Below are 27,412 nucleotides of genomic sequence, written 5' to 3'. Positions count from 1 at the left end.
GTTAAGAGATATGGCAATTTGAGGCTGTCAAATAAGGAGCAAGCGAAGGCCCCATCAATATATATATATATATTTTTTACTGCATTTATAGCCCACCTTTTTTCTCTCCAAGGAGCTGAAGGTGGTGTACAGACATGGTTCTCATTTAATCCCCACAACAACTCTGTGAGGTAGGTGAGGCCGAGAGGTAGTGCTTTGCTCAAGGTCACACAATAAGCTTCATGGCTAAGTGGGGATTTGAACCCTGATCTACCAGGATGTTGTACCAGACTAGGATCAGGGAGACGAGGGTTCAAATCCCTACTCGGCCATGAAACATGTGCGCCGCCTTGAGTGTCTTAGAGGAAAAGGTGGGAAGATAAGAGATATAAAAATAAATAAATAATAAAGCCCCTTTCCCCCTAGGCCAGTTCCAGGAGCAGATCTGGTGGAAACGGCCAGGCCAGGTTTCTCATGTGTTTTGCTTTTTTAATAAACAGAATAATTAATTATATTTAAATACGTTGCTCCGAGAGAGAAATAATGTTGTTGTTGTTTAGTCGTTTCCGACTCTTCGTGACCCCATGGACCAGAGCACGCCAGGCACTCCTGTCTTCCACTGCCTCCCACAGCTTGGTCAAACTCATGTTCATAGCTTCAAGAACACTGTCCAACCATCTCGTCCTCTGTCGTCCCCTTCTCCTTGTGCCCTCCATCTTTCCCAACATCAGGGTCTTTTCCAGGGAGTCTTCTCTTCTCATGAGGTGGCCAAAGTATTGGAGCCTCAGCTTCAGGATCTGTCCTTCCAGTGAGCACTCAGGGCTGATTTCCTTCAGAATGGAGAGGTTTGATCTTCTTGCAGTCCATGGGACTCTCAAGAGTCTCCTCCAGCACCATAATTCAAAAGCAAAAGAGAAATAATACAGAAAGATTAATATCAACCTATGGTATTTAAAGTGACGTCAGTCGGATCCTGCCAATCATACCCTGCGCAGGTCTTTCATTCGCCCTCGAGTAGGTGAGGGGCAGGGCTGATTTCACACCGAAGGGAGGGGTGGGGGACTCTCGAGTTTACCAATCCTGCACCGGCACTCCCCGCCTACTTCTCCCCTTCCTCTCTTCCGCCCGGCCTTGCTTCTGTCGGCGCCATCTTTGACACAGGCCGAGGCTCCGGGGAAGAAGATGGCGGCGGCGGCAGCCTGCGGGGGCGTGGCCGGCGTTGGCGATGACGGCAGCGTCGCGTCACGTCCGTTGTCAGGTGGCGGAGTCGAAGAGCCCGAGTTGGCTGGGACAGGCGAGAAGCGGACGGTGGCCGGCGGGGCCGGGCCCGGAGGCGGCGGCGATGGGTAAGAAGGGGCAGGCCGCCCCCTGCCCGCCCACCTACCCCCGCCGCGGTGCGCGCGAAACCTTCTCTTTCCCGGGGCGGGGGTGGAGAAGGGTAGGTAGGGCTGGAATGGAGTCTCCTGGCAGAGGGCATGGCTGGCCGGCTGACCAGCTGGTGTCCTGAGCAGAAGCCCTTTCCGCCGCCTCTCCTCCTACTCCCGTACGGCAGCAGCTTTGGCTCTTATGAATGGCTCAGCCGCGGCAGCCCAGCAGGGAACGGAATGGAGCCTCCTGGCAGAGGGTCTGGCTGGCAAATCAACGTCCTGTACAGGAGCGCTCCCCGTCCTTCCCGCGGCGGCGGCAGCTTCGCCTCTCGTTCAAGGGCCAGCCGCGGCAGCCCAGCCCTCTACGTACTCCTTGGACTCCCGTTGCAGTTGGTGCACAGGCTTTCTTGGGAGTAAGCCTCGCTGAGCTCCACGGGGTGGCCTTCCCAGGAAGGCTGCTTAGGGCACGTAGGACTGCAGGCGGCGCGGAGCCGAGGGGGTTAGTAGACCTGGCATACGGTGTTTGGGTCGGGGAATCGGGGAGGGGGGACCAACGTGCCCCTTTGCAAGCTTTTTGGTCGGTAAGCCACCACGCCCCTCTTTCCCCATCTCCGGCCTCTCACTGGGATACGGGTTTGTGGAGACAACCCCCTGAACACCTCCGTTGCGGAAATCAGTCGCTCATCACCGGCATAGAGTCCCCCCGGTTGAAGACTCCCCCTCTGTTCCTTGCAGGGCGAGGACAGAGTTGCTTCGGCCATGGCTGCTTCTCACCCTCAGGTTTGCCCTCGTCTGCAGTCTGGCCTACTCCTTCCTTTCAGAAATAGGCCCCCTGCTCACTGATGTTGCCCTCTACTTTGATCCTTTCATCTTGTTCTCTTGCATTTCTCTTCATACACACTCTGCTGGCCACTCTGGTCTCATGTCCATTTAATGCTGTTGCAATCAGAAAAACATGGGGGGGGGGGGCTGACGTTCAATCCCTCTTTTCTCTTTCCCTGCCGGCCTCCAGCTGAGACTCCTTCCTCTCCCTTCCGTGACCACGCCTCCACCCACCGGTACCCCTCACCGGCCAGTTGCGGCCAGTTGCTTTGTTCCGGCATGTGTGCTGCTTCAGCTCCTCTACCTAGCCCCTTCCAGGGCTGCTGCAGCATGCCATAATTCCCCACACTGCCATCCCTTCCTGCTCAAGAGATCTGTGGTTGGCTTTGCTCATTTCTCTGGATGGGGATGATAGATCAAGGAAAGGCTGAAACCCATGAGGGCTTTCCTGTGGTGGTGCTGAGCGCTGGGCAGGAAGGAAGGTGAGAGGAAGGACTCTTGGCCCAGGAGAGGCTGGGAGCCCACATGCAGTCAGAAGAGCACTTTTTCAGGGGGATTGAAGGAGGGATGAAAATAATCCTTGTTCGGGAATGACAGGTGGGCTCCTTTGCAGAGCTAAGAGAAATATGAGGGCTCAGCCTTCACCTTGCAAGTAACAGGCAACTCGTTTTATGTATAAAAGTTATATCATGAGAATTTGCTTTTTGCCCTCTGAGAAAGTGTGGTCCCACAGATCAGGAAAGTCTTTGTGGTACCCTCTGGATGCTATTGGATTACAGCTCCCATCAGCCCCACTCAATGTGGTCAGTGTTCAGGGACCACTGTCATTGGATGTGGTGGGAACCTAGCTATGCCCAGCTCTGCCTTGGCAAACCATTATCTCTGCTTATTAGTGAGCATGGCTACTGTGCTGTAGAGTTTTTGAAGCACTTCACCATTATTATCTAAACATGATTAGCTACAGCTACTATCTCAATGTGGCTAATGTGGGAGCTGAGTCTGAAGGGAAAAAAGATTGGCAGTGGCCATTGTAGGAGAAGAGATATGGCAGGGGGGAGCTTCCACATTTCTGGCTCTTAGCCACTATACTTGCTCCTCTCAAATGAGAATAATGGCACTTGTGTTCCATGATGCAGAAAAAGATTGTGCAGCACTTTTGCACCTTAACAGCTCCTTGCTTTCTTCTGTGGCTCCACTTGACAGCTGTGGGGGAAGTTCACAGGTCTGCCACTGGCTAAAATGTTGAGGTGGGACAAAGTTTTCCCAGTCCTCTGACTCTGCTGTCACCAGTAGCTGGAGCAGAGGTATAACCCTCGCCTCTGCTCTGTCTCTGTCTCCAGAAGTCTATGGAAGCAAGTTTCCTTAATGAGAGAAAGCTATAGAAATTCTACTAGCAGCTACTCAAATAAGATTTGGAAAATATATATATATATGGCAGTTTGATGCTGGTGTCCAAGAACTTGAGATATCTTTGACCTAGGAATTGAAAAAGCTTTCCAGCCCAAGAGGGTCACTGTGTAGCTGTTTCACAAGTCTTCAGCATGTGGAGATTTATGAGTCTTCTTAGGTCTTCTAATCTAAGCCCTTCTCTCTCTCTCTCTCTCTCTCTCTCTCTCTTGCCTTGTAACATTTGTTTTTAATTGCAAATATACATATTGAGTACAAATAGAGTAAGCCTTTCTCCTCTGTAGGCATACTTTGCCTCTGATTCCATTGTGTGATTTTGGGCAAGCTTGTCTTATAAAACAGGCCCAGAGTTCAGAGCTTGCTCTCCTCTCATGTGTGGACCACACTCTTCCCTTTTCAACCTGAAGCTTCTCGGGGCTGCTTCTCTGCTCAGTTCTTCCTTTTTCTTGTCACGTTGATAATGCTGCAACCTAAGGTGTGGTTTTATAGTAAGGTGCAGTCCACCACTTCAGGTGAAGAGAGAGGTTGAGAGACTAGGCTTCATTTTACAGTCCTCTCTGCAGGTAGTAGCACGGTTGTGTCTGCTGGCTTGCAGCCCCAGCCATAGCCTCGTAGGAAAGTCAAGTAATGATACCCATGATGGTGATCCATAGAAATCATTGGCATTCCAGTCACCTTACACAGAATCTGTGTAGCTTGTAAATCTTGACAACTTTTTTTAAAAAAACCTCTCTTTGATTTCTGATAGCTTCTATGACACTTGGATATGCTCTGTAATTCTGATGGGAAGCTGGGGGGCGGGCAGTGAGAGGAGCTGATTTATGGGCATAATGAATACATCTGATATCTTGTGCTTGAGGTCTTTACGGAGGAGTTAGTCAGGTATAGAGTTAAAATATTAGCTGTCAGAGATGAAAAACTAGGCTTCCTGTGTCTTCAAGTGCATGAATGAGAGTGAGAAAATGAAAGGCAGGCCATGTAAATACATCCTGTGGTTTGCTTCTGGTTATGTGTTAGTTCACAGGCAGGCTGCATAGCACTTAACCTGATGTGCTTTTGTAGGGTCTATTTGGCATTCTGAGTGTTCTGATCTTCCTTTTAAACATGATTCTAGCCCTGATTACAGCGCTATACCCCAGAAGTAAAAAGGAGTACTGTAGAAGCATTATTGTTTATTAAATTTATTAGTTGCTTTTTTTTTTGCCGCAGCGACTCAAAACGACTTAGAACATTTTAAACAAAAACACAAGTTAAAACGAGCAAAGAAAAATCTCAACATTAAAACACTCCATCCATGCAAAAAAGCCACAGATAATTAAAGCCAAAGGCCTGGATAAAAAGGAAATTCTTTTGCCTGGCTCAGGAAGATATGTAGTGATGGCACCAGGCAAGCCTCTGTAAAATACAATCGATCAGAGCCCAAAGTAACAGAGTCAAAGTGTGTGTTTGCACACATGCACATATATTTGGGTTTGATCTCTAAATCCATATAGCAAGATATTTTTCCAAGACTGGTTCACATTTGTCATGGGTAGCATTTTCCAAATAAATGCAGTGTTTTTACCAATGGTTGTTGGTCTTCTGATCTGTTTGGATAGATGAAGCTGCTTTATGCTGGCTCATCAAGCCTACTACTGTCTATTCTGATGACAAGGAATGTGGAGACCTCCAGATGGTGTTGGGCTCAAGCTTGTATCGGCCCCAGCTAGCACAGCCAGTAGTCCAGTATGATGGGGGTTATAGTCCCACAATATCTGGAGGGCACCATGTTGGCTGTTCCATCTAGCATGCAACTGTGTGGTTTCTTCCCTTCCTAGCCTTCTAATCGAAGGTGCTAACTAAAGATTGGACCTGGGACTTACATGCAAAGCATGGACTCTGGCCTTGAGCTATGGATCTCCTCTACGGACATGACAAGCATAGCGTCTGCAGATTGCAGGTGCAGATGCTGAGCAAGATGCTCATGCACTTCTATTTCAGTGCATTAGCTCCACAGAGGGTGGCAACACAAGAACAGGCCTTTTCTGTGTAGGCTCTGTTTGTGGAATGCTCTCCCCAGGGAGGCTCACCTGGCACCATGGTTACATATCTTTAGGTACCACCCAAAAACATTCCTCTGTTAATGATCTATGGCTTCTTAATGCTATGTGTGTTTTCTCCTTTGTTTTAATTGTATGCATGTGATTTTTTTTTGTTTTGTTTTTGTAAATCACTTTGAGTTTCTTGTAGCAAGAAAAAGGGACAAATACGTTTTCTTAATAATAACAATAATTATAGCTCCTCAATGAGAAACTTTGGTGACTGATAGCACAGAAACCTGTCCTTCTTGAAACAGGTGTCTGACCCAGGATGGGTGTGCACAGGTCAGTGGTTCTGTTTGGGCTGCTATTAATTTGCTCCAGGAGAGGCAGCAACCAGATTAATCAATGCCTCCTGTGGTTCCCAACCCTCACCCCACAGACCACTTGAAAAGTGATGCAGGTCTTGGCGGACCATGTGATGTTTCTGCCTATTGTAGTAATTGTAATATGCTGTGCTAGACACTGGGTTTTTTGTTTTTTTGCATTGCTTCTTTTACTTCTCATATTTGGGTTTTATTGTATTGCAATTTGAAATCAAATTGTAAGATGGCAAAATACAATGTAAGAAATAAGAGAAGCAATAAAAATACGATTAAAAACAAGTATGAATGTTGAATGTGATGGATTGCCGCTGTCCTGTCTTCAGCCACAAATCCATAGCCACACCCCAGACCAGCTGACAGGGCTCAGAGATTGCTGGTGGTCCACAGACCACAGTTTGGGAACCCTTGATGTATTTGTTCTTCAGGAATCCCCAAGTGGCAAAGCTAAGGATATCTAGGTTCACTAGTTGGGCCCAGAACAATTTAACTTCACATAACTTCAGACCCCTTTTTTCCGGGCCTGGGGTCCTTTGTCATGGACAAGCAGTTGTGTCCCCTCACTTGTGCTTGGAAAGGTCTGTTTGCTCCATATGCCTGTGTCTTCCATATTGCTTTCTGCCTGTCATCTGGCCCACAGAGACCATGTTTTCCCCTGAGGATTGGTTTTTCAGTGAGTTTCTCCTCTAAAGTTCCACATGAGGCTACAGAGCAGAAAGGAAAAGTGTCTTGGCCCCATCTTTCAACCAAGAGGCCGAGGGCTGTTGGGGTTTGTGCTTGCTGTTCGAATCTTTTGTAAGTCGTCTTGAGACTAACTCAATCAAAGGCAAGTTATAAATAAAACAGCAAGGGACTTCTGAGAAGAAGGCCTTCCCTCCCTTTCAAACTCCATTGGTTGAAGTGCCCATTTAAAACTGGCTTCTGGCTCAGGGGATGAAGGTTTTGGAAGAGTGCAGCTGTTAGGTATCATGACCAGGCTGGCTTACTATTCTGGAGTGCCATGGCCTTCCTCCACTCGCCCCAATCTCCTTATCCGTATGACCAAATGTGGGCAAGCCTTGTGGCTTGCTCTGAGCTAAACTTGCCAAACCCACATAGCTGGCATACCTTCGGCCAGTGAACGGCGCTAAAATAAGTTTGAGCAGCGAACGGCCCACTGGGTTGCTGATGTTCCAAGGAAAACAGAGTTTTTTGCCTTTGAGCAACAACTGGGGCATGTGTAAATATTATTTTGGGGAGACATTCTGCAAATTTTCTGGAAACATTTAAATTTACTTCTCTCCCCCCCCCCCAGCTGCTCTAAATCTGTGGAAATCTTATTTAGCATGTTTGTTTGCCTAATAGTGCAATTCTAACAATGTCTGCTGGGGCTTACTCCCAGGTAAGTGGGGTTAGAATTACAGTCTTACAGTTTTGTTTGTTTGTCTTGTTTATTAACCTGTCATGTTCTTTTTTTTTTTTTTTTTTTTTTTTTTTTGAGCTGTAAGTTTCTTCCCCAGCCCCTGTAGCTCAAGTCAGTGAGCTGAAATTTTGGGTTGGGGGAGACCAATAAAGTGCTGTTAGTGTGGCTTAAGTGTCATAGTTGGAAAAAAAAATCAAAAATTTACTTGGAAAATATTTTTATTGACATACGCAGAAATACATTAAGACCTGACGGCTCAGTAGCATATGCTTCCCACAAATCATTGGATTTTAACAGCACAGTCCTATGTCTGCTTCCACAGAAGTGAGTCCCATTGAATACAGTGGAATTTACTTTTTATAAAGTGTGTTTAGGATTGCAGCATGAAGGGAAAATGAAGGATCCGAAGACTGTTAACATACTTATTTTAGAATGTCTGAAGAGCTCTGCATAAATATATGTGCTTCCTAAGTATAGTCACCTAAATATCATACAATAAAAACATTGATTTAAGGTTTGAGTGGTATTGTATCTGTCCCAGTTGCCCAATCTAAGTTGTGTCTGTTCATTATATTACCAATCTTATGAAGCAGTGCATTTCTAAACGATTTCATTTGAAAAAAGTAACGGTGGGAAATTTCCTACCCAGCATTACTACTGGGTAGAAGAACTTTGCACTGAGTTTTTTTGTGTCTCTGTGTAATGAGTATGTCAGCATACATACAACTTTTTTGCTTTTTACCAAGGTGAGCTCTTTTGAGATTTTGACTGATGTAAAAGTCTTTGCCCTCTGACGAATCTTCTTATCACAGCCTTTAGCCTATCAGTGAATGGGATCTGATCAAAGTACATACAGTGATACCTTGGGTTAAGTACTTAATTCGTTCTGGAGGTCCGTTCTTAACCTGAAACTGTTCTTAACCTGAAGCACCACTTTAGCTAATGGGGCCTCCTGCTGCCGCTGCGCCGCCGGAGCACGATTTCTGTTCTCATCCTGAAGCAAAGTTCTTAACCCGAGGTGCTATTTCTGGGTTAGCGGAGTCTGTAACCTGAAGCAGCTGTAACTTGAGGTACCACTGTATTGGATTGGTCAGACAGGGGCAACCAGAGGTTGGCACTTTTCTTGCTTTGGTTCACCAGTAAGGTGTTTAATATTTGTGTCATCAGGGATCAAACCTCTTGTTTAAATATCTTTATCACCTTTGGGGTCATCAGTTATGTAGCAGCGCAACATGCAAAAACTGCACGTTACTGCAGCTGAGTTATGGTTGGAAATGTCAGTGTGACAAAAGGCTGAAAGTGAGACCTGTTTGCTAATCCCATTTTTTATTAGTCACCAAAGAACACTTTGGGGGTGTATTTTCAGTGGCATAATGGGGCATCAAGCTGGAGTTCCGTTGGCGGTGAGAGCTACCAAACAGTGAGCAGGACTTTGCTAAGAAACATATACACAGTTGTAGATAATCCTGTTCTGTGTTTCGGGTGCTTTGTGGCAGCATGCAGTGATTATCAGGGCTAGGAAAGTATCACTGCAGTGCAGAGGCATTGGAATGTTGTGATACTTTTAGGTACCAGAGTATCTCCCAACTGTAGGTGCAGGTTAGACTGATGAGATGTAGAGAACTCAACAAGATATACCTGTGTGTGTGTGTGTGTGTAGTGGAGAGGATATTCTCTTGCATGCTGCTCAGGGTTCTCTTGCAGAGGATTAGAAGGGGACTAGGGGGTCACTTAGCCCAATCCCCTTTACAGCAGATACAGCATCCCTGGCAGACAAGTGGCAGTCTCTGCTTAAACAAACAGAGGTGCCCATCTCTGCCCAAGGTAATATTACCACTAGGGCGTTCCTCCTGATGTTTAGCTGAAATCCTCTTCCCTGTCATTTCCACCTCTTGATACTCGTCCTTCGTAAGATCTCTGTGCACAGTGGTAAGCAAACCAGGCCTTCACCGGTCTGTCCTGACTGGTGACAACAAGAGAGTTTCATCACAGCACTGAAATCTTCCAGGTCCTATCTTGTGAACATGAATACTCCAAAATCTACAAGCTACTCCACCTGCCCAGCTGGTAAAGAGAAGGTCTCACCAGAGATTTCCTATCATACATGGAGATATCCATCTTCAGATATCTGAAGGGCTGCCACATGGAAGATGGAGCAAACGTGTTTCCTGCTGCCCCAGAGGTTATGACCCGCATCAATAGATTCAAATTACAAGAAAGGAGATTCTGATTAACATCAGGAAGAACTTTCTGATGGTAAGAGCTGTGGAACAGACTCCCACAGAAGTTGGTGGAGTTTTTTAAGCAGAGGTTGTGTGGCCATCTGTCAGGGATTCTTTAGCTGTGATTCCTTCATTTCAGGGGGCTGGACTTAGATGACCCTTAGAGTTTCTCCCAACTCTACAATTCTATCATTCCACAATGCCACCTTGGATAGAACTTTTAATCCAAAGCAAACTTTCTGGTCCTGCCAGTCTGTTCCCACCATTTCTGGAGCATCAGAGAAGAAACATAACTTCCTAAGCACCAGAGAGGTAGTTGTGTGATGTATAGCACCGGCGACACTTGTGTAAGGCCAGCCTCGTTTGTGTTGGGCCCTGCCTTTCCTCTTACCCCTCCCCTCTGCTTCTGGTTCCTACTGGGCTGGTTATATGAATTGATTGGTATGGTGTATCTTGAGCCCTGTTCAGGTGCTGTTTAAGCATGTAAGTTATCACGTGAGAAGCTTGTGGGGAGGGTGCTAGCTCTCCCCACCCCCATTTTCAATGCTTTCCACTAGTGTTCCAAAATGTACAGAGACAAGAGGCTTCCGTCTACAGACAGCTTCCCTTCAATTTGTGGAAGGTGATGAAAACAAGCTGGGGGCACAGCTACTGTATTTGTCATGCGGTAACCTGCATGCTTAAACAATGCCTGAGTAGGGCTCTAATCTCTAGTTTTCCAGAGTCCCTGGTTCTCCTGTTTTCCAGCTGCATCAGCCTTTGTTCAGGGCTGAAAAAAATCCAGACGCCTGATGATAGGTGTTTGATTCTGGTGCCTAGAAAGCCAAAATACTGAAATAGGCCTAAAAACATACTGCTGGCACCAAAAAGCCAGATGATGTCACCTAAGACCAATCTTCACCCACCTGGTGCCCTCCAAATGTTTTGGGCTACAACTTTTCATTAGCCCCAACCTCTTTTATAGTTTCAGAGTGGGCTTGGTGAAGCCTGCTTAAGTCTTTTAAATAACTTGCACACCTTTGGTCATCTGGATGGTGAAAGCTGTTAGAGTTCCCTGGTCCAAGGCAGATTCACATTGGCACACTGCCTATCCAAGAGAGCTTTTTAAAAATATCTACTTACTTACTTACTTATTTTTAAGCCGACCTCTTTGTGCATCTTCTGTATGTTGACGGTCCCATTCACAATCCCTAGCATGTCAGGGGGCTCACCAGCATGCACTGCCTCTCCATTACAGCTGCCAGAAGGATATTGGAAATTTCCACTTCCATTTTAATCTTCTGAACTCCATAGTTAGTTGAAACAAGCCAGCTTCATAAACTGTGACTTTAAGCTGCCTTTTCCCCATTGATGGTTGTTAAGGCTAACCACAGTTTGTTGGGGTTCAGGCAGCACAGCAAGCTATGCTGAACCTAAAACGCAAGCCAAACTCCCTGTCGCTTCTCTGTACTGAGGGGAGGGGCTGGCTGCAATGCCTGCTCGTAATGCAAAACTTTGGTTTAGATTTACATCTGCACCAGGTCGTCTTCTGTATCCCATATCTGTTTGCTTACTTCCCCTGCAGCAGATGGCATTGTCATCAAGAACCACTCTTGCCATGCTCCTCTCTTTATTAGGAAAGATTTTCTTCTAAGGATGCATCAATATTTATTGGGTGGGACTGCAGGCTTGTCTCCTCATTCCTAGGCACATTTTCTCTCTCTCCAGGAATTGTTTAGGGTTGGGGAACCTGTGGACCTCCAGTTGTTGTTGTACTGCCCACATCAGCCTCAGCCAATGATTAAGGAGGATGGGAGTTAAGCTCCCTGCTCTCTCCCTGCAGCGCTTTATCTGCCATGCTGCCTCTCTTCTCCCTAACAGCAACCACAGACACCCTGAGAGCTTTGGGGGCTAAAAACACAGTTCTCCTTGTGTGGCTTTGTCGTCATCCTGAATAGCTGGGCTTTGTGGCATCTTCAGCATCTCTGAAACAGGGTTTCCTTGCGCAGAACTTGCAGGCCAGTTGTGTTGCAGATTTTGGAAGCCAAGAGGAGGCGGCCAGAGGGTGGGCTATGGTTCAGTAACAGAAGGCACTGCACTTGGCTGGCTCCTCCTTGCAGGCCATGCATAGTGGAATGAAGCAGATGTTTACTTTTGCTCTTCGGAGGCAGCCAGATCCAAAGCTGGGGGCCAAAGTGCAGAGAACAGCTGGCTTTGAATCAGGCTGCAGCGTTGCTGCCTTTCCCAGCCACGTGCTTGTGCTTTTGTCATCACAATACTGGCATTTTGGCACCTAGAATAGCTGTGTCCTGCAACCTGGATAAATTCTGCCAGTTACATATTTTCCTCTGTCTCTGCCGATGGTTGCAGCTCAAACCCCAGGCCAGTAGCAGTGACTGCTTAGCTCTACCCCCCCTAACTTTGAATGTCTTTACTGGGCATAGATTTCCTTGTGGATTATTGTGAGTGCAAAAAATATCTTTATATTTAAAAAAGAAGTTGAGATTTTCCAGGTTGCTGAATTCTGTGCTGTGTTTAGGTGATCTGACATATGTTTCTGCTCTCAGCCCTCCTGCATTGACTGGTGCTCTATGGAGTCCTTGCTGTTGAGTTTATGATTCTCAGACTGGAAGAGATGGGCAGGCAAAGCTGGCCAGGGAGACCTGTTCTTGTGTACCAAGTAAACTCAGAGAGGCGAATGGGAATGTGTTGTGAGATTTTGGGTGGCTCTTTTGGTATCACGCATTCTCCCCTTTGACCGTAATAAGGCAGTGCCCTTCTGCCTATTGACCCCATGAGCAAACAGATCATCTTCTCCCATAATCTCTGCCACCAAGTATCAGCTAAAGGCAGGTGACAGCAGCTCTTGGAGGGTTGGCTGAGCCCACAGTTTCACCATAGCTTCTGTGTATTTGTTTTATCAGTGAACTTTCACAGGGTGAGAAGCCCAAGGGAGATCCTGGCCAGATTCCCCCATGGGCTCCCTTTGTTCCTCTTTTGACAGAACATCAGCCACTGCTGGGAGATCCCCTTGGCCCCTTGCCACCTGGGCGGCTCTCTGTCCTGGCAAGGCTGCAGCAACAGCTGACATTTCAAGTTTGATGACAAATGGTGCCCGCCAGGAGTCTCCAAGGAGAAGTGACTCATCTCCTCTGCATGCCTGTCAACTTCAGCAGCGTGGGAACCTCTCTCGTATTTCCCCATCGTGTCACATTATGCTCAGTTGCTTCAGCCTTGGGTGGGTGGTCCTGTGCGCCAGGGGCTGAGCAGGCTCACAGTCCCCATTTTGAAATCCCTCTTGTGTTTCCAAAGACCACCCTCAGCCCTATTTTCCTGGATGTGTGTAGGGTGATGCCTCTTGAGGAAGGTGAATGTGCTTTCAATTCAGCCACCGTTCCTTGGGCTCTTGGCTCCAGAAGCTGCAACGTGGGCAGCTTCACTGCCACTGCTTCAGTTTGTGGCCACTGCCGGTTCATAACGGGAGCACCTGGGCCTTTTTACATCTCATCCTATTTGACTCAACCTTAGAGGCGGTGCTCACATTACTGGTGCTTTTCTGTTTTTGTATGAAAAGTGTAAATGTGCTTGGATTTTGGCTGTGATTGACAAAGCAACAGTCCTACATAACAAGGCTGTGACAGCTGCTGCAGCTGAGCTTGCTTTATCTGTGGATCACTTGAGGCCAATCTGGTGTCTGATCCTGGGCATTGGGCAGGGGCACAGTTAATTTCTCTTAGCCTTTGTTTTTCCTGTATGCTTCATCTGCCACCTTTGCCCATGGTGGGCAGTATCTGGTGGCTGTGAGTGCATGGCAAAGGCACAAGGGATTAAGAGAGTAGCACAGCCATCTTTTCCCAGGGGCTTTCACTGGCAGGGATGGAATAAAGTGGGAGAGAGTTGCATTTATTGACTTGAGGACAGTGTTCAGAATTAGCCAGGCACCAGTCGTACTTTGCACCCAGCTATGGAGCACTTGCGACCAAGTGAAGATGCCAGGATGGTGCTTGGCATCTCCATCACCTGGGGATCATTGTATCTGGACTGTTTTCACACACCAATACCCCGTCCTGTAGAATTCTATCACTTATTTTTTATAGGCACAATTAGAATGAATTTCTGGAACCAAAATGCTTTTTCTGTACAGCTTGATCAGGAGCAGTCGCCATTAAGAAAAAGGTTGGAATAAGCCAGTATATACATGGACTGTCTCTGGATCAAGTGGCTTTTCTTCTTTAAGTTCTCAAAGTTCTTAACCTAGCTCAAGGTTGTCATCTGAACTAGCCAGATGTTTAAATGAGAATCAATCGCAGTCAGTCCATTGTTTGACAATTAAGACTTTAGAGACATTTTACCCCAAAATGGCAACTAGACATTCCGTTTTGGCGACTCTAACCTTGGTTTAAGGAGCCATTTGGCGCCTAGCTTATATATCTGAGTTTCTAACACTGCTCGAGGAATCCCCTTCGCTCCTAGAGCAGGGGTCACCACTTTAGGACCATTTTGAATTTTGAGTGAGTACTGTAGGTGCCATTCAGAAAATAGCTGTTGGCAGGGAGGCACATAACACAAAATTAGAGAGACATGCCAACCTTATGCTTACTATGCGAAGTCAGCTATGTTCTGCGGGTCCTGAGTTTGGAGATCATGCAATACTTCTCTCCCTCTCCCCCCCCCCGCCCCCCCTCTCTCTGTAACCTAGGATATGTAGGGGCATTACAGAGGGAAAGACTTGAAAGTCAGGGGGCTCCTTCAGGGCCTCACAATAAGTGTCTGCTCTCTTTCCCCAGAACTCAGAATGAACCAGCGAGTGTCTGACAGAGGGGGCGGGGAAACGTCCACCAAGGCTTTCTGCCCAGGAATTTCCAGCAGCAACACCAAGCGGGCAGGACCTTTCATTCTCGGTAAGCAGGAACAGAGCCTGTGATCTGCTGCATTGCACCCGGCAAAGGCAGGCTGCAACCTACCCTGTGCTTACTCTGCAGCTGGCGTGCAGAATGCAAGTTAATCAAATGTGCATAGAGCTTGCATTGGGCACAATTAATTCTCTGGCAACATTCTGCCCAGCCCTCTGGCATCTGAGATGCCTCCATATTCAAGCTTATTTTCACAGCCAGGTGGCTTAGGAGCTTGGGTTTTTTTTTTTCTAAATTTGGGGAAAGGGGGACTAGGTAAGGTTCTGAAGGAGAGCTCTGTCCCTGGTACCACATTGGTGCTTCTCAGTAGCACACAGTGTTGCTCACCTTACAGCTAAGTCACTGCTGCTTACTGGGAAAGTAGGAGGGGCAAGGTGTGGGGATGTCAGTGCTGTGCAAACACACAGGCATGGATGCTGTATTGTCTCTGCTCCTGGCGACCTCCTTGCCCCTCCAACTCTCCCTCCAGGTAAGCAGCAGAGACTCGGCTGTTGTCATTCAAGCACTGCTCCACAGATCTGGCCCTGACTTACAGCGCTACCTTTCTCCTTTTTGTGGTTTGCTGTGTCCAGTGCCCAATCCCAGCCACCTTGTTTCCTTGTGATATAGCCCAAGTGCAGGCTCCAAAGGTCCTGTGGTGGTTTAGACTATGTTGGCAACCACTGAGCAGCAGGAGGGCTTGCGCCAAAAGTAAAAAAACAGCCAGGCTCTTCTGGCATGTGTGACATTTCTGCCATGATCCAATTCTGGAGGAGGTGCCCTTTCTTGTATCTCCTTTAAAAGACCTAAAATGCTATTAAAATGTAGGTATCCTTTCTCTCTATTTAGATGTGCAATCAAGAAGAATAGTAATTTAGTTCTAAGTTACCTGATACCATTCCATCTTTATATTTCCTTATTCAGATTAATTCCAGGTTGGTACATACTAAAATACCAATCAATAGCACCAAATACACTTAAGCCCACTACAGCGATAATATAATAAGCTGTAGTATGGTCCAGGATTATAAATGCAGTCATTAACCGTAATCACTTAAATTAGTTTGAATGGATTATAGCAGTTAATATCTAATCCATATCTATTCCTCATAAAGTTTAGAAATAATGTTCAGTGGTGATGAAAACTTTGTCCGTCTGTCCCCCAGACTGCCATCTTTTAACTGAATGTTCTCAGTAATCTTGGCAATTTCTACAATAGTCCACATCTCGAGCAATCACATTTTTGTTGATGTGACAAAAACAATTGACTCTCCACTTTGCTGAAATCACCATTTTTGCAGCTGACAATAGTTTTCACAGTAGCCCCTAATTTTCTTTCTTTACTGTGTCATTCACATAACCTACTGACCTCAAGAGAGGATCTAGTGGCATTGTGTAACCTCATGTTAGGCATAATGTGTAGTTAGCTTGTTTGGAAAAGGATTTAATTTACAAGCAAGCTCACCATCTGTGGTAGAAATTAGCCATATTTTGAGTACATCACCAGCCATGATCTGTGGCTTTTAAAATATTCTAAACTGCTTGTCTGGGTCAGATACCACTTACATAGTTTAATGATTCTCTCCTTTTCCAACAAGATGGTTTGAGGTGGATCTTTTGCAAATATGAAGTGCCATATCTGATATGATATATCTGAGCCATTCATTTCTCACTAAGCTTCTTAAAAGCTATTACAACTACCATGCAAATTTTAATAATATACTGTACATTTTTTTACTTCTTACCGTAAATCTTTGACACCAGATTATTTGAACTACTTTGGATTAGTAGGACAGTACTTTAAAGTCTTACTATTTTTAGAAATACAACTGTTGAGATGTAAATATTGGAGCCAAAAGAGTGGTTTCCTAATTTTTCAACCATATCTGTTCCGCTCACTTCACTAACACAAAGGGAGACAGTAAAGATAATCATGGACTTTTTTTTTAATTAAAAAAACTGTATCTCATACTTCCTAAACAGCAGTCACACAAACATCATTTATGTGGCCGCTGTTTTCTGTTTCTCTTCATCAACCCTCACTTGGGGCTGCAAAGCATTTGGGCCTCCATGCTCTGAAGCTCTGTGTGACTTACAGAAAGACATGTAATCCATGCCGGGCAGGGAAAGGGAACTTCCTGATAATCAGGGTCGGCAGCTGAACTGCCAGCAGTGAGCAGTGTAGGTGATGAGTCAGAAGAAGCAAAGTCCATTGTTCTGCTTTTGCCTTCTCAGGGCCTCGCTTGGGCAACTCCCCAGTGCCGAGCATCGTCCAGTGTTTGGCAAGGAAGGATGGGACAGATGACTTTTACCAGCTCAAGGTAAACAGCAGGTGGAATCCTTTTTTCTGGAGAAGAGCTGGCCAGGTTGCAGAAGCATCGGCAGCTGCTGCAGTCTGTGGCCTTGTTCCTTCTGTGATTGTCAGCCTTTAAACCGCTGACACCACAGCACAAAGTGCTGCAGCTCTGCCCAAGTCCCCAAAGGTCGGGCACCAGGGTTTCCTTGGTCCAGCTGTAAATATTCCAAGCACAGAGTTTGATGTTGGAGCTTGTTGACTTTCGAGAAAGGAATGCAATATGTATGTGTGTGTTTTCTTTTCTTTGCCTGCTTTCCCCAAAGATCCTTACCTTGGAGGATAGGAATGACAAAGGCACAGAAACCCAGGAGGAGCGCCAGGGCAAGATGCTACTCCACACAGAGTACTCACTTCTCTCCCTCCTGCACAATCAGGACGGGGTGGTCCACCACCACGGCCTTTTCCAGGTAAGCACAGCCAACCTGGGCACACTGGAGTTCTGTATCCCTGCCCAGCCCAACCGGTTGCATGTTCTGTCAGCTTTTGCCCTTTGGAGAGATGTGGGGCCAGTGTTCCTACAAGGCTAGGCCCCTGTTCCTCAAAAGACACTGCAGACCTATCCAGCTACTCTTGTGACCATGATTGCCCCCATATTTGCTTCACTTATATGTCACTCTATTGATATTATAGTGTTTGCAACATGATCCACCCCCCAAATGCTATTATGATTATTATGAGCTGCTTTGAGCTCAGCATCTGTTATCTGAAAAGTGGAATAAAGTATCAAATCAGATCAGATCAAATATATTTTAAAGCTGCTTGCTGAGGCTGCCAGTGCCACAGTGACTCCATGTTTTGCAATCATATTGCAACAATGAAATATCACTCTGTTCAGGCTTTGCTACAGTCTTCAAGTTCTTCTGACTGTAACTTGTTTTACCCGGTTTTAATATTTTTACATTGTTGTAACCCACCCTTGGACTTTATGGTGAAGGTAAGAAATCGCAGTTCATAATACAGACTGTGGGTGACCCACATTGAAGTGTTTAGGAAGCTCTTCAGTGGAACATTCAGCAGTTCAGCCTTTTGAGTCTGTGGCACATTAGTGGGAAGAATTCCAGCACACTTCCAGCCTTTTCTCAGGCCCCCCACCAAACACACACATCCATCCATGTAAATTCAGCACATGACTGGAGAAGGTGAATGGGCCAGACCTGCCACACATGCTGCTGTTGTGCTGGTGGAAAGAGACCTTTTTGGAAAGGAGACTTTTGAAACAGAAGGGTCGCATCCAGTATTAGTCATACTTGGAATATACCCATTGAAGTTAATGGACATGACTGACTTAGGCCCATTAATTTCAGGGGGTCAACTCTGAGTATACCTTAGTTTCCTCCAACCCCAAAACCATAACTGGGCTCTTTATTGCATGTCAGTGATCATGCAGGTGTAGAGTTTGGGGTTGGCTGTGACCTCTCATGCCAAGGAGTGGTGGCCTAGGTAGGCGTCTTGGCTTTTGGGAGCCACACAAGCAGCAAGTATGGGGGTCAGCCACTGATGGATGGAAAGGCCAGTTTGGCACCATCTCTCCCAGATTAAAATAACACCTGCCTCCATCCTTGTTGGGGCTCTGCAGGACCGAGCCTGTGAGCATGTGGAAGACCTGGAATCCAACCGGATGGTGCGTAAGATGAAGAAGCGCATCTGTCTGGTGCTGGACTGCCTCTGCGCCCATGACTTCAGCGACAAGACAGCCGACCTCATCAACCTGCAGCACTATGTCATCAAGGAGAAGCGCCTGAGCGAACGGGAGACCGTCGTGATTTTCTACGACGTCGTGCGGGTAGTGGAAGCCTTGCACAAGGTAGGGTGTCTCTGCTTGTCTCAGGGAGCTGTGAGGAAGATGTGGGGCCCTTGTGGGGTTTTGGCAGCCACGTGACTGTGAGGGAGGCTTGGTGCTTTGGTGGGTGGCATGGCGTCTGCCGATGCTGAGCTAGAAAGAGTTCTGTGCAAAGCATCTTCTTATATCCAACTTAGTTGGTGCAAAAGTCTTCAGGTCTTAAATGGCCAGGTGAAATGAACAAGGGATCTTGATCCACTCCATTTTCTGCAAGCACAACTTTAGGGTTGGGGGGATTGAATTAAGCAATTAAGTTTCTTATCTTACCAAATAATCTACTTTGTTCTACAGTGGTACCTCTGCTTATGAACTTAATTCGTTCGAGAGATCCATTCTTAACCTGAAACCGTTCTTAACCTAAGGTACCACTTTAGCTAATGGGGCCTCCCACTGCCACCACTGCACCGCTGCTGCGCGATTTCTGTTCTCATCCTGAGGTAAAGTTCTTAACCCGAGGTACTACTTCCAGGTTAGCAGAGTCTGTAACCCGAAGTGTTAGTAACCCAAGGTACCACTGTAATAGTATAAATTCCCTCTTGTCTTTCTAGAAGAACATTGTGCACAGAGACTTGAAGTTGGGGAACATGGTGCTGAACAAAAGGTGAGCCCCTTTTGCAACTTTCACTCTGGAACATTATTTGCAGCTGGTGGGCTTTCCGCGGATTGAGGTTGCACACCAAAGAAAGTTGAGCTCCTGTATGTGCTGGGAAACACCTGCCAAGAAAGCTCCCGCTTTTCAGTCTGTGCATCCGCACACAAATCAAACAGCAACCTTAGAAGGCGGTGTCTTGTTTGCTTGTTTTTCCCTGGAGAAAGCACTTTGGCCTTCCTTAGGAGTTTAGTGAGGTCACAGGAGAATGAAACTGGAGGAGAGAGGCCATGTCACTCTCATCCCCCTAGACATCTGATGCAGGCACTTGTGTTGCAGCCTTGTCATTTGTGCACTAGTTCAGGGTTGACCTCATAAGAGCCTCAATTGAGACGAGGCTAACTAGTTTTATCATCAGAGTGTAACTTCCAATAGCTGCCACTGCCCTCTCCCTTCCTTTGCTCCCAGACAACTCGGGGTCACAGTGAGGAATGCCGCTGACAGCTCCATGCACCCCTTTAAACAAGATGTTATCTCACATCAGTAGGTTTTGTATCCATTGCTTGCACACACTCACATGCTCCGCATAATGTGACTCACGTTTCTGGCAAGACTTTGCCTGTTCAAGCCCCTGCCACCCACAAGCACAAGTTATATCTGTTCTTAAACATACAAGGCATACATGTGGCTTCATGTCTGGCTTGTGAGCTTCTTGGAGATACTTAAGCTGCTGCATTTGGAAAAAGGATACGGGATTAGATGAACCTTCTGATATCACCCACTAGGGCCGCTCTTACACTCCTAAAAATGAATCACAACAGTTTTCTAGAGCAGCCATTCCCAACCCTAGTGCCTTTCAGGTGTTTGGGACTGCATCTCTCATAACCCTTTAATGTTGGCCATTGAGTGGGGCTGATTGGAATTAAAGTCCTAAAGTTTTGGAGGGTACCAGGATGGGGAAATGAATGACCCTGAAAAAGGATCTGGTTCGCACCTGGAAGGTTCTCTGAGTTCCAGCCGTGCAGTTGATTGTCTGAAGTGATATCCGTGGCTCAAAGTGCCTTTCATTGACTTTGGCTCTTTTATCAAGAATGAACCCTTCCTGAGTAGGCCTTATCCCAGGGATCCAGCAGTGTTTTGCATTCAAGGTGGCCACAAGGCCATGTTCTTGCAGGCATGTTCTTGTTTCTGTTGCTACCGCTGCATTAAAAGAGCATCAAATGGCCTTGTGGAGCGAGAGGTGTGAAGCAGGCAAATATCTGTTGAGCAACGGCCTGGTAGTGCAGAAATGCCCTTTGGGTGGCCCTTGCTCATCCAGGATCACAGTGAGGCAAGTGGTGCCATTTATTGCTCCTTCCTGATCTCCTGTGGGATGAGGTCAGTTTTTGGCTGCCTGAAAACAGCCATTCATACATTTCACAGCTGAAGCACCTTGGATGCTGATCTCCTGATGGCTTCATTGCCAAGAAAACATTGTCATCTGCCAGGAGGACATGGCGGATGTTTATGAGCTGAGGCCATCCTCCACCCCTCGCTCACAGGAGAGTCATCAGGAGCTGGCTGTTTGGAATGCTGACTTTTTCCTTTCTTTTAAAAAAAGTCTCGGTTAATTTAGCCAAAGAACATCCAGGCCTGCTGATTCTTGTGCATTCAGGCCTCTTGCTCCGTCGTCCCTCCCTCCCACTCCCAACTTGTCAAAAGTCTGCTCATATTTCTTGAGTGAAGGTCAATAAATCTGGCACAGATGATCAAAACCTTTCAGGGGAGTGCCAGACCCCCAACTCCCAGGGGGTTAATGAAACTTTTGCCATCTTGGTGCTCTCCGCATATGTGGAGGACTGAAGGGTGTTTTAGTCCAAAACGTCTGGAGGGCATCAAGTTGGTGAAGGCTGAATCAGGGGTTTGAGGACGATTCTTCACACTCTGAACATCAAAGTTTAAGCTGAACCTGAGTTCACAAATTTAAATAAATAGGCAGCGACATATTTATACAGTGCTTCTCCAAGTTGCTCAGGCCAATGTACATGGTCTTGCATCCATACACCCACATGCCCTTGCCAACTACCGCATGTGGTAGGCTAGAGTGGGAGTTACTCACTGGTCTTAGGTCACCCAGAGAGCTTTGCAGCTGAAGGGAGGGTTTGAATTTGTGTCTTCCCAGCTAATCTGCTGCACCACAGTGGCTCTGAATAATTCTGATGTGTATGTCATACCAAACTCCCCAAAGCCCCATCTGGTCCATCCACTTTTGTTAGCTGCTTGGCATTATTCCTCAGAGCGGCCTTCAGCGTCTTTGTTGACACCCCGGTCATTCATACCACTCCAACACCCCTCACTCCCACCCCCCGTTACCCGGCCACTAACTTTTTCTCCCCTCCAGGACCCACCGAATCACCATCACAAACTTCTGCCTGGGGAAGCACTTGGTGAGTGAAGATGACCTCCTGAAGGACCAGCGTGGGAGCCCCGCTTACATCAGCCCTGACGTCCTCAGTGGTAGGCAGCAGCATCCCGTGGCAGCCCCCAGACCTTTCACCCCAAAGGGCCTCCTCCCTGCTTTGCACGCATGACATCACAGGCATGTGACGTGGCACTGAGCCCCTCCAATGTTGGGCCCAAGACGGGAACATGAGACCACCCCACAGGCTGGTTGCTTAGCGCCTCTCCTTTGCCTTCCTCTTCCTCCTCCTCCTGGATGGGCCCTGCTAACTCTCCAGGGCTGTCTCTCTCTGTTTGCAGGCCGGCCGTATCGTGGGAAGCCCAGCGACATGTGGGCCCTGGGCGTGGTCCTCTTCACCATGCTGTATGGGCAGTTCCCCTTCTATGACAGCATCCCCCAGGAGCTCTTCCGCAAGATCAAGGCTGCTGAATACACCATCCCCGAGTAAGTGGGGGTCGGGGGCATGCCTGGCCACGGGGTTCTGGGCCTTGGTGTCTCTGGTTTGGTAGCTCCACTGCCCCTCACTCTTGCTCTTTCCTAACAGAGATGGGCGGGTGTCAGAAAACACTGTGTGCTTGATCCGAAAGCTGCTCGTCTTGGACCCGCAGCAGCGCCTGACCGCCTCCGAAGTGCTCGACTCCCTCAGTTCCATCATTGCTTCCTGGTGAGTAAGTGGTGGAAGGGGATAAAATCCTTCAAAGAGCCCTGCAGATGGATCAAGCCGAAGGCCCATCTCACCCCTCCAGCCCAAAGCTGGCCTGTAGTAAAGGAGTGAGCTTTGTTGGGAAGGCTGGGTGGAGGAGTCTCTTGTAAATGCTTTGAACATTGGCCAAAAGGCACAGGAAGTGTTGTCTCAACTTCTTGGGAAGGAACACCCTGGGCCATGTCTCTTGTTTCTTAATGGTTGGTGCGGCATAATTTCACCCTCCTCCTCACCTTGCTCCCTTTGCTAGAAGAGCATCTTCTTGAGCTAAGTTTTATACCCTGCTACCAAGACCCAAGTACCGAATCAAGCATGAGAAGCCACCTTTACTTACTTCTCAACTAAATGGAAGCACCCCATTTGTGTCCTTCAGTGTCCAGCCCAGGGAAAGGCTTGCCTTTCTTGACAGTGGGCACTGTGGAAGACCTCTTACAGTTCTGACTACCAGGTCTTTAAAAAGATATTGTAGAGCTGTCAAAGGACAGTCAAAAGGATCCTGGGGATGGAACAACTGCCTGCAGCATGTGATGAACAAGTGCCTACAGCACTTGACCCTTCGGTCCACTGATACAGAAGCATCCATAATAACCTTTGCACCATGTTGCCCCCACCCCACCCCGGTCCTGTGCTGCTGCTTCACATGCTGAGAAATGGTGAGGTGGGTGGGTGGGCAAGGCTCCTGGGTGCAGTGTGTGAGGGTTGCCATCTTCCAACTGGGGGCTTAGGCCACCTCTGAGGTTGGCACAAATGTGCCGCCTCCTGACCCACCAGCCTGTCTCTCCTGCAGGCAGTCCATGTCCCTGCTGAGCGGGCCCTTGCAAGTGGTGCCTGACATAGACGACCAGGTGGCCAATCCAGAAGGCGCACACGAGGTAAGCCCTGCCTGCTGAGCGGGACCACTTGCCCTTGAGGGAGATGGGCTCCGCGACCTGATTGGATGGTGTGTCTGCTTGCTTTGCATATTTTCTGCAAGCTCTGCGGAGGGTCAAAGGAGCTCCGCTCCATTCTGAAGTCCCATTCTCAGGTGGCTTGATCCCAGATTTTGCTTCCAGAGCCACATGGGAACTCGCTGGGGTGTGTGTGTGTGTGTGTGTGTGTGTGTTTGTGTCTTTCAGACAGAAGTTGTGAGGACATTCGGTGTGATCTGTTTTCTAGTCAGAAATGAAACAAGCAGGGCAGAGCAGGTACCCAGCAGCATCTGTCTCTGCTGGCCTTGGGGGCTTTTTCCATCAGTTGGTTCCCAGCTGATGAGAAGTGATGGCTGGGGAAAATGAATGTCTTGCTGAGAAAGCTTTCTGAGATAGCAACACATTTTAAAACCCAATTGCAATTTTAATTCAGATTCTTAAGTATTACTAAATGCTACTGGGGATCTGAAGTCAACCTCCTCAGCCTGTCCATGAAATTCAGCTGGTCTCTTGGCCTCCTCTTTTTCTCCCTCTAACCTGCAGGTGGCCCCTTCCCTTCTTAGCTGGCTCCACCTGCCTTTCCTCCAGGCCCCTCCTGCTTTCCCTTTGGCAGTTGGAATGTCTGAGGACATTCCTGCCAAATATTAAGAGCCCCCAGGTTGTGTTCAAGTGCTTCAAATCTGGTGGCTCCTTGCAGCAGAGACCTCTGTTGCCTCTCAGAGCTTGTTCTCAAGTCATATGCCCACTGCTCTGAACGAAACTGGGATTCCCAGGCTCTTGAACATGGGGGGTGGGGATGGGGAGCGACTTGTCAAATTCAGAAAACGAGGCTGGCAGGCTTTGTGGTGTGTGCAGTGGAGCAGTGAGCTTGTGTACAAATGCTGGGAGGAAGGGGGGTGCTGTTGCAAGCAGGTCTGGCCCCTACCTTCCTGGTGGTCTCTAACAGGGCTCCTCCCCCTCGCAGGCGAAGGTGACGGAGGAGTGTTCGCAGTACGAGTTTGAGAACTACATGAGGCAGCAGCTGCTGCTGGCCGAGGAGAAGAACACGCTCCACGAGGCCAAGAGCTTCCTCCAAAAGCGGCAGTTTGGGAACATCCCTCCTGTGCGGCGCCTGGGCCACGACGCCCAGCCAATGAACCCCTTGGACGCGGCCATCCTTGCACAGCGCTACCTTCGGAAGTAGCTCCTCCCACCCCACCGTGGGTCTCTTGCCCCCGACGGGGCGTGCGACAGCGACAGCCAGGTCCCAGGATCCCTCACAATGTAGCAGTCTTCCCCTGTGAGCTGAGTGCTCAGCGGGCATCGCCTGCTGGGCTTTGCCCCCCGACCCCGGAGGGGGCAGCAGGGGAAAGACCCCAACTGTCTGGGGAAATGGCTGGCGGATTTTAACTCCACACCTAGACAGCTAATCTGCTTTTAATCATGACTCTGAAATCTACCTCTCTGCCTCTTTTTAACCACACTGTTCTCTGGACTGAAACGAGGAGCGTTTTTTGGCAAAGTTTGCCCCCGCAGGCTTCTTTTCTGACGCAGACGTTGGACTGCTGCGGAGACCACGTGGGCCGTGCTTCGCTCTGTCTGGTTTGAATAAGCTTAATCATTTCCCCCTCCTTTCTTCCCTCCCCCCTGGTGGGTTTCATGAAAGTAACTATTTCTTAAACCCTCTCCCCCATCCCCTTTGTTCTATTTTTAATTTAACACCTGGTTTGAATATATTTTTTGTAAACGTTGGTTTCGGGCCCTCTGCGTGACCACAGGCTTAGCAAATGGGTTGCCTCCACTACGAGCTTCTCTCCACGTGAGAAAGCCTCACTCTGCAGATTCTGACCTGGGGAAAGAGTTCCAAACCAGGGGCTGTTTAAAAAAATGTAGCTTTTCTGAGGGCCCAAACCTCCCTTTTCCAATCACTTTAATTATTTGGGGATATCCTGGGAGGGTTTTTGTTTTGTTCTGTCTTCCTTTCTTTTTTAAATGGTAGCTTTTGAAAGGCGCAGTAACGTTGCATTAATTCTGTTGACATTTCTCCCTGCCTCCTCCTCACCCACACTGGTACGGCTGAAGGGATAAATCTGTGAAAAATGTGAAAAGGGTTTGCTTGCTTCGTTTTTGTTTTGTCCCCTACCCCCCAGGCTGTCTCAGGTTCAGAAATGCCTGCTGGTCTCCACTCCTTTATGTGCTCTTTGCTTTGTCTTGCCATTGCCATCTTGTCACAGACAATTCCCCCACCATGACATTTATTATTATTTTTTGCGGGGGTGGGCAGGAGTGTTCCCCTGATGCTGTGCAAACAGCAGGTCTTGCTGGGACTGGGCTGGATAATTTCTGAGCCTCATTTGTTGGAACTGGATGCCTCTCTTGCCAGATAAGCTGTTCTCAAGCAACCCTCCCTAGGCTGTGCTGCCCCATTTCCACTCCCTTCCCATTTCCGGTCAGCCTTCATCACCCTTTCAAAAATTGTCTCAAAATGTGAGGTGTCCCCTCCCCACCCACCCTGTTGAACCAATGGATGCCAGCAAAAGCAACATTGCAGTATCCAGGAAGCGACACTGACCTGAAGGAAGTTTGCTCAAGACCTCTGCAGTCTGGCTGGAGTGGGGCTGTTGGATGGCCCTGAGATGAATGAACCAGCCGAGGACAACGGCCTCCCTTAGTGTGAATGTGTTGGCATGGTGCAAAGAGGAGGACTAGCGAAGGTTGTAGATCCTGAAATCTGACTTCAGCACAAGGAATTCTTTTCTACTGACGAGAACTGCAAAAGAATTCTGCAAATCTCTTTAAAAAGAGAAAAGAAGAAAACCAACCACGTGAAAACTTCCTTGCAGAACCTCTGTGCCTGATCTACAGTCCCCTCCCCTCTGTGGGGCAGACTCTGCTTTGGTTGTTCTCTGGCTTTCTCATCGTTGCTAAGTTGGGAAACAGGGATGGAGTTAGGGAAACCCAGGAACAGTTTATTTTGCTCTCTCGCTAGGGATGGACAGTAACCAACCCCTCAAAGGTCACCAGCCCCCCATGCAGTCTCGCCAAGAAACACAGCATAAACCTGTCTATAAGGCATTAGCTCTGTGGATCAAGCCAAAACTGGATCGGTGAATGCTAACAAGCTTAATGGCACCCCTTGCTTGGCCCAGGTGGGGGCAGTAAATTTGGGCTCCCATTTCGCAGCCCCTTCTGTGGGCCAAACCTCTCCAGGTGAGCCAGTTGCTGTAGGCCTCTGGATCTTGTGTCCTGGGGCCCAGCCTCCCTGGTGGTTTTGGGGACTGTTGCTTGCAGCACCATCATAGCCCACAAGATGAAGGAATCCCTCAGTCTGGGGGTAAGTTATTTTCCCCACTCCAAAAACTGAGTTGCCCTTCGTGTCATCTGGAAGCATATGCGAGGTGTCCTGCTTGAGCGGGGCCTGCACACCTCCAAAATGAACTATTCTGCTGAAGACAGACCCTTAGCAGTTCCCCTCAGTCCTACCTACAGCTTTCTATGGGGCTGCAGTCCCAGCTGACATGTTTTCTTAACAGTATTGGAAGGTGGGAGAAGAAGTGTAGGATGACAGGTGAGGTGTGGGCCAGCTTTCACGACAACTTTCTAGTCCACTTCCCAAGCAGGCGGTTTCTGTGGACTTCTCCTCTGCCTGGAATATTTCCTGTGTCAGTAGCAATAGAAGCCCCCTGGGCAGGGCCGGCTCTTCCTTCCCCTCTCGGAATTCAGGCAGGGCACACACTGCTCCCTCTACTTCCTTTCTCTCTCTCATCTCCCCTTCACCAGTACTGACCATCTTCCCCAGCAGAGCTGGCTGTGTGTTTTGCATTGGGACTCTCTCCATCCTCAAAAAACATAGCAATACTCGACAGGCTGTCAAGCTGTGTGCTCCGCCCAACTCTGGACATGGTGATGAAAAGCAAACTGAAAGGAAATGGGGAGTGAGGGTGTGTGGAAATTGGGGTGAGCTGTCTGGGTTGTGTTTTTGTGGATTACAAGCCGGGTGAGACACCAGAGACAAAAGATCCTATTGTAAAAAAATTGCAAAGATAATTTGTATAGAGACCTATTTTTGTATTACATCCAACTATTCCTGCATGTCAGCAATAAAATTTCATAATGTAGAACTAAA

At 47.9% G+C, this 27,412-nt stretch overlaps 1 protein-coding gene across 2 annotated transcripts; it reads left to right on the top strand.

Moving 5' to 3' along the window:
* Positions 1-1,198: 1,198 nt before the first annotated feature.
* On the top strand, positions 1,199-27,412 carry STK40 (serine/threonine kinase 40). Of its 2 annotated transcripts, none has more exons than XM_079988437.1 (11): positions 1,199-1,325; positions 14,367-14,480; positions 16,707-16,792; positions 17,091-17,234; positions 18,404-18,631; positions 19,216-19,268; positions 21,637-21,752; positions 21,996-22,140; positions 22,241-22,360; positions 23,187-23,271; positions 24,272-27,412. In XM_079988437.1, the coding sequence occupies exons 1-11, from the start codon at positions 1,205-1,207 to the stop codon at positions 24,488-24,490; spliced, it is 1,431 nt and encodes a 476-aa protein (XP_079844563.1). In that variant the 5' UTR covers positions 1,199-1,204; the 3' UTR covers positions 24,491-27,412. The 2 variants fall into 2 exon arrangements, with proteins under 2 accessions (XP_079844563.1, XP_079844564.1); XM_079988438.1 differs by lacking the exon at positions 1,199-1,325 and adding an exon at positions 7,227-7,357.

This window comes from Podarcis cretensis (assembly GCF_951804945.1).
Source record: "Podarcis cretensis genome assembly, chromosome: 8".
NCBI lineage: Eukaryota > Metazoa > Chordata > Lepidosauria > Squamata > Lacertidae > Podarcis > Podarcis cretensis.
The sequence above is the reverse complement of the archived record's forward strand: the minus strand, read 5'-3'. Positions and strand labels throughout refer to the sequence as shown.